At 47.9% G+C, this 6,000-nt stretch overlaps 1 protein-coding gene across 4 annotated transcripts in view; it reads left to right on the top strand.

Annotated features, from left to right (window-relative positions):
- foxp1b (forkhead box P1b) overlaps positions 1-6,000 on the top strand; it is a 157,308-nt gene that overhangs the window by 133,935 nt on the left and 17,373 nt on the right. For all 4 annotated transcript variants that reach the window (XM_084440856.1, XM_084440857.1, XM_084440854.1 and 1 more), the window contains one exon: positions 929-1,045. In XM_084440856.1, coding sequence (XP_084296982.1) covers positions 929-1,045 — 117 coding nt within the window. The remainder of the gene's footprint in view (positions 1-928; positions 1,046-6,000) is intronic.

Here is a 6,000-nt window from a genome sequence, read left to right as displayed (position 1 = left end):
TGGAGAACAGGCCATTACATAAGCAGCCCTGGCACTGGGGGGAGAGAGAGAGAGAGAGAGGGGGAGAGAGAGGGAGAGAGAGAGAGAGAGAGAGAGATAGAAGAGAGCAGAAGCACAGGTGGTAGCGATATAGGCCAGTCCCCCAGGCTCTTGTAGCTGAGAGTAGTGTGGCTTGTATAGTGCCTGTGTCCATATGTCTGTCTGTCTGTCTCGTTCTCTAACAGACACTGTCTACACGCAGGCCGTCTGCACACTACTGCTTGTGGTTAATTCTCGGCCTCGACATCACTCGCCATATGGAAGATGTTGTGGAGTTTGTTTTTCACAGACCATCCAAGCTTTCTTCAGATGCGCGCGTGCGTTGGCTCATGCCGACGCAGGTCCGTCAGTAAATAAATTGATAGCAGGCTAGGGTGTTTGCTGTTTGCACTCAATGGAGGAGTGTTGCTGGCAGATGGGTTTGGCTACTTTCTGTTGCGGGAACGGGACGGTCCTCCAGGTGGGTTGTGGGATACGGTTCAGCGGTCAGGGCAGGGGAGCCGGGGGCCTCGGAGGGAAACCCCCCTGGCTGACTGGATCAAAGTGGCCTGCTACTCGGATCACTGGCACTAAATAATGACATATTGATCGGGTCCCTCTCACACAAGGGCTGCCCCAACACGAGTCTCCTCCAACAGGGGAGCAGCCACAGAGATCACGCAACTACACGGATCTCACACTGCCCAAAGTTCAAAGATCAACACAAGGCCGGCCTTTTCTAGTGGAAACAGCCTACGCAAGGGAACGCCAGACAAATCTACCGGCATCCTCAAGCGCGCTGTGTCGTACAGTATGTTGTGCCATGGAACTGTCATTCACCCTCGTTGACGTTAATGAAGATTAATTCATGTGCCTCTCTCTCTCTCTCTCTCTCTCTCTGTCTGTCCAGATCTACGCTAGACGACCACCACCACCATCACAGTCACAGTCACCCGCTGTTCGGCCACGGCGTGTGTAAGTGGCCCGGCTGCGAGGCGGTGTTCGACGACTTCCAGTCATTCCTCAAGTGAGTCGCGTTTCCCTCGCCGTCGCGGCCCTGTTCGTTTTCCTCCAGCCTCCCCCGAGTTTCCCCGGCGCTCCACTGCCCCCCCCCCTCTCCCCCCGCTCCACTGGCCCCTCCCTCCCTCCCTCCCCCCCCCCCCCCCAACCCCTCCACTGGCCCCTCCCCCGTCCCTCTCCCCAGCCCCATAAGGGGCTCTTGTTTCTCTCATCACTCAGAGGGTCTACAGGTGCACCTGGTTGTTATTCCGGAGCGCGGACGCCGGCCGAGGGGGTCACAGCGTGCGGCGGGGGCCGCTGCGCCGGGGGCGACGGGGCGGGTTCTCTCCCACCAGCCCTCTAATTCCTGCGATAAGTGCAGTCCCCATGGCGACGGGGGCCGTTTTTCCCAAACAAACACCGGGAGGATGTTTATCTGTGGCGGCCGACACTCTGGGCGCTCGCCATGTTTGCCCTTGTCACCGGACAGGGGATTGCTGTGTGTGCCTTCGCTCGCCTCGCTCAGCTCTTTCTGTCTTTCTTTCCCTCACTTGTCTGTTTGTCTTTCTCTCTCTCTCTCTCTCTCCCTCTCTCTCCCTCCCTCTCTCTCTCTCTCTCTCTCTCTCTCCCTCTCTCTCTCTCTCTCCCTCTCTCTCTCTCTCTCTCTCCCACCCCCCCTCTCTCTCTCTCTCCCTCCCTCTCTCTCTCTCTCTCTCTCTCTCTCCCTCCCTCTCTCTCTCATGCTCTGTCTGTTTTCTCTTCTTTTTTTTTGTTTGCTCAACTTGTGTTTGAAGGAACACAAAGTCCCACTGGGAATCAAACCCGGCCTACATTTACTCCGCGTTTAAGAATCCGACCCAGAACTCAAGTCGTTCCCATCTCTTTGTGGGATCTAGCCATCCTATTTGTGGGATCCAGCCATCTTATTTGTGGGATCTAGCCATCCTATTTGTCGGTACCGGTCATAAACCAGCGAATCCACTTGACCCTCTGTAGCCAAGCTGGGCGTCATCTTCCTCCTGACTGGTCGGGACGTCGGTCGTCCTGTAGGACCCCCACCCCCTGCTTTACTAATCAACCTTGTGTGCAGTGTTCTCTGGGTAATCCAACACATTACAGCGCCATGGCTACGGAGGGGATGAGAACATCTGGGCTGTGGCAGCAGATCAATGGCTCTCTGTCGCCCTGGATTAGTCGCACTTTAAACAAGATATGACACAATTCCATTATCCTGGGCCTAAACTAAAACAAGCACTCAGTGCACCCAGAGGTCCCTCTCACACACACGCACGCACACACACACACACACACACACACACACACACACACACACACACACACACACACACACACTCACGCAGAAGAGAAAGGTGGAGGAGCAGAAAGCTTTACTGGCAGTTCAGTTTCAGTCTTCCCTCGTTTGATACAACGCAGCCAACCACTGCGAGTTTAGAAAAGTGCACCCAAATGTTTACTGCACCGCATTTTCAGATTTGGATGATAATGTCAGTCAGACAGTAAGTTACAGTAGATACCCATGGACTCAAGATGCATTTTGTTTTACTGGGGTTCCTCTAGAAAAGTACACATTTCAACTCCTCATTACAAATGAGCAAACAGATGCGTGCATTTTTCCCTCTCACATTTCATCTTTGGGAGTGTCGTTTTCAATCCATCATTATTTACTGTGTTCTGACATTGCCTCACCCTTTGTTTATAGAAGTGATAGGAATTAAATTCTGCACGCCCGGTAAAGCCCTCCCTCGAAAAAGTCTCTAAGTGCACTCTGCTATGTTTTTACAAGTGTTTTTATCGTGGCAACATCTTGTTTACTTTAGTTGCCTGCCTAAACTGCTTGGAACATGTTAAGAAAACATCAGGAGAGAGTCTCCACAAAGACGCCTTTGTTCACCAGCGGGCAAGAGCACGAGCAACTCACCAAGGTGTTAACTCTCAAACCCTTAAGCACTTCCACATGAAACCCCGAGACTGGTTCTCCAGCTCCGAAGAGAATCACAAATAAAAACATAGAAGAATTGGGCATATGCTAAATGTTCCATTTGAAAAATGACTATTTGGGTAGATAAGAGTTATTGGATGTGAAGGTGAGGAGACAGGGGAGACAGTGTGTGAAGTCAGCAGAACACTGCGTACTGTGTACCACAGAGAGAAAGGTGAGGAGGACTCTAACGTCAACCAGATTGCAGCTCTCCATGCCAACAGTAACAACTAACACGGGACTGAAATGTTGTTTTAAACTGTGTGCATATTTATTCTATCTTTTAAAGAAAACATTACATACCTACATGCACTATCTTAATAAATAAAAAGGGCCAAATCATATTCCTGTTTCCAGTCGTTTGCTGAGAGGGCGGGGTGCAGCTCTCCGCAGAGCCAGGTCTCTTTACGAGGGTCAGGACCCCCTCCTCAGTGGCCGTTCAAAGGTCAAAAAGCCAGTGAAACACTGCACTGCCCTCTAGTGCTGTACCCTCTCTCTCTCTCTCTGTCCCTCTCTCTCTCTCTCTCTCTCTGTCCCTCTCTTTCTCTCTCCTCTCTCCTCTCTCTCTCTCTCTCTCTCTCTCTCATAAAACGACTCTCATACCTCAGAGCTCTCTGAGCATTGCTGAAGAAAGAATGTTCTGTGGTGGTGATGATGATTATTATCATTTCAAATGTAAACTGGGTTTCGATTTCTAATTAAGAAAAGCACCACTTGTTTTTGTGTGTGTGTGTGTGCGCACACTACAGTATCACATCAAAGATAGTTACGTAATTAAAACATTTAATAATGCATTGCTGCATTGCTGTAGAACATACTGGTATAAAATGCTTATGTTAAAAAAAAGAAGTCCTTCCAAGAAAACACACAGTTGGGCATGTGTCTGTAATTAAAAAATAAGAAAAAAGGAAGGCACTCTAAATGATATGTAAAAAGCTGACGGTTTAAAGAATGCCTATTTAACTTGTTTTATTGTGGCAATTTACATTAGGGACTGTCATCCTGCCAGAAAGCTTTTAAAATCTGCTTCATTTGAAGTCTAGAAAGTGACACATGCCAACGTTCATAGTCTCTCTGGATGTCAATTCCCCGGAACCCTGAGCTCGTCTGCCCAGACGCTCGTCTCTGGGCTGCATTAGGGGCCATTTGAATATTTCATTTCCTATTAATTATGCACTGTGACTTTCCATGTCATTAGAAGGAAAAAGTCTAACGCAACAAAGGATGAAAAGACGCAGGGTGCATGGCTTCTGTGAACACAGGAATTCCAAAGCTCATCACGTAGGGCTCTCTTCATTGAAAGTGCAGTCTATGTCGGTTAAATTGAATGTGAAACATCTTTACCTTTTTTTCTTCCTTTGAAATTTAGTAAGATGTTCTGAAATGTTTACCAGCTTCATTCCCCAACCTACTTAATTAAATGGCCTTTTATTCAATTCAGACAGATGTGAAGCCCAGAGTGGACAGAATTGATTTCAGCTGGAATAATCATCCACAGTCTTCTCAAATATGCCTTTTTTAATTTGGCTTTTTGTCCAAATAATTAACTTCAAGCACTGATTGTATGTCACAACCGTTTTCAGAAATGTTTTTTTTTTTAAAGATGAAATCACAGGCCATCTGAAAAGCACTTTGTTTTCCATGAAGATTTAAACCATTTAAACTACCCCATCTGAAGAAAGAAACCTTCGCTTTGAAGCCGAACATCAATTTTCCGTCCTTTCACACATGTCTGTCCTGTGTGCGTACGGGTGCTTTTTCAATACACAAACGTGTTGTCTGTATGTTAAGCGACGGCGTTCCAGCGAGCCCTCAGATTTATTGGGCCGTCATGTGGGCCCTGGCTGCCGCTGCGTCTGCCCAGGTCGGGTCCGGCTACTTTTGATTTGCAGTAAATGACAGAAAAAGTGCATCTGAGGAGGCAGGCACGTCACACACCGTCCCTCCCAGCGTCGTCACCGCCGAGAGCACACAGAGGCACCGCCTTGTGACAGTGACCTACATGGTCACCGAAGATGTGATATAATTTATGATATATATAATATATTGGATCCATTAGCGAGCATAATGAAGTAGTGAAATGAAAGGGTATTTGTGAAATCAGTTCAAACATCCTGCTCGGATTATGATTAAATGATTAATGAAATGCCCCTGCATAAGCATTTTCAAACAGTAATTCATGCGCAGGCTGATAAAAATCCTCCAATCATATTTCCTTCACTCGCGAACCTTATCTCCACCATTTTATATAAATCACACCCCAAAAAAGTCTGTCTGCAGCCAGCAAGCTACTTATTTAGATTAGTTAGAAACGTGCATGAAAAGAGAACATCTCCGCACTATAAAATAATCACGCATAAGTATATTCATATTTCAAGTTTGTGACACATTCCATCTCTCTTCTTCTTGTTGTCTTCTACCTTTCCATTTGACTTCGCTCGATCTCAATGATGGAATTAACTGGAAACACCACCTTAATAAGAATGGCCTCACCAGAGAAGGGTAGTGCCTCACCAGAGAAGGGTAGTGCCTCACTAGAGAAGGGTAGTGACTCACTAGAGAAGGGTAGTGCCTCACTAGAGAAGGGTAGTGACTCACTAGAGAAGGGTAGTGCCTCACCAGAGAGGGGTAGTGCCTCACTAGAGAAGGGTAGTGCCTCACTAGAGAGGGGTAGTGCCTCACTAGAGAGGGGTAGTGACTCACTAGAGAAGGGTAGTGCCTCAATAGAGAAGGGTAGTGCCTCACTAGAGAAGGGTAGTGCCTCACTAGAGAGGGGTAGTGCCTCACTAGAGAGGGGTAGTGACTCACTAGAGAAGGGTAGTGCCTCACTAGAGAAGGGTAGTGCCTCACTAGAGAAGGGTAGTGACTCACTAGAGAAGGGTGGTGCCTCACTAGACAGGGGTGGTGCCTCACTAGAGAAGGGTGGTACCATCACTGAAAGAGAGACTGCTGAAACGCTGCATAATTTAACAAATGAATCCAAC

Source organism: Borostomias antarcticus, assembly GCF_949987555.1.
Source record: "Borostomias antarcticus genome assembly, chromosome: 7".
Classification (NCBI taxonomy): domain Eukaryota; kingdom Metazoa; phylum Chordata; class Actinopteri; order Stomiiformes; family Stomiidae; genus Borostomias; species Borostomias antarcticus.
Note: the sequence above shows the minus strand (reverse complement) of the source record. Positions and strands in the feature narration are given on the sequence as shown.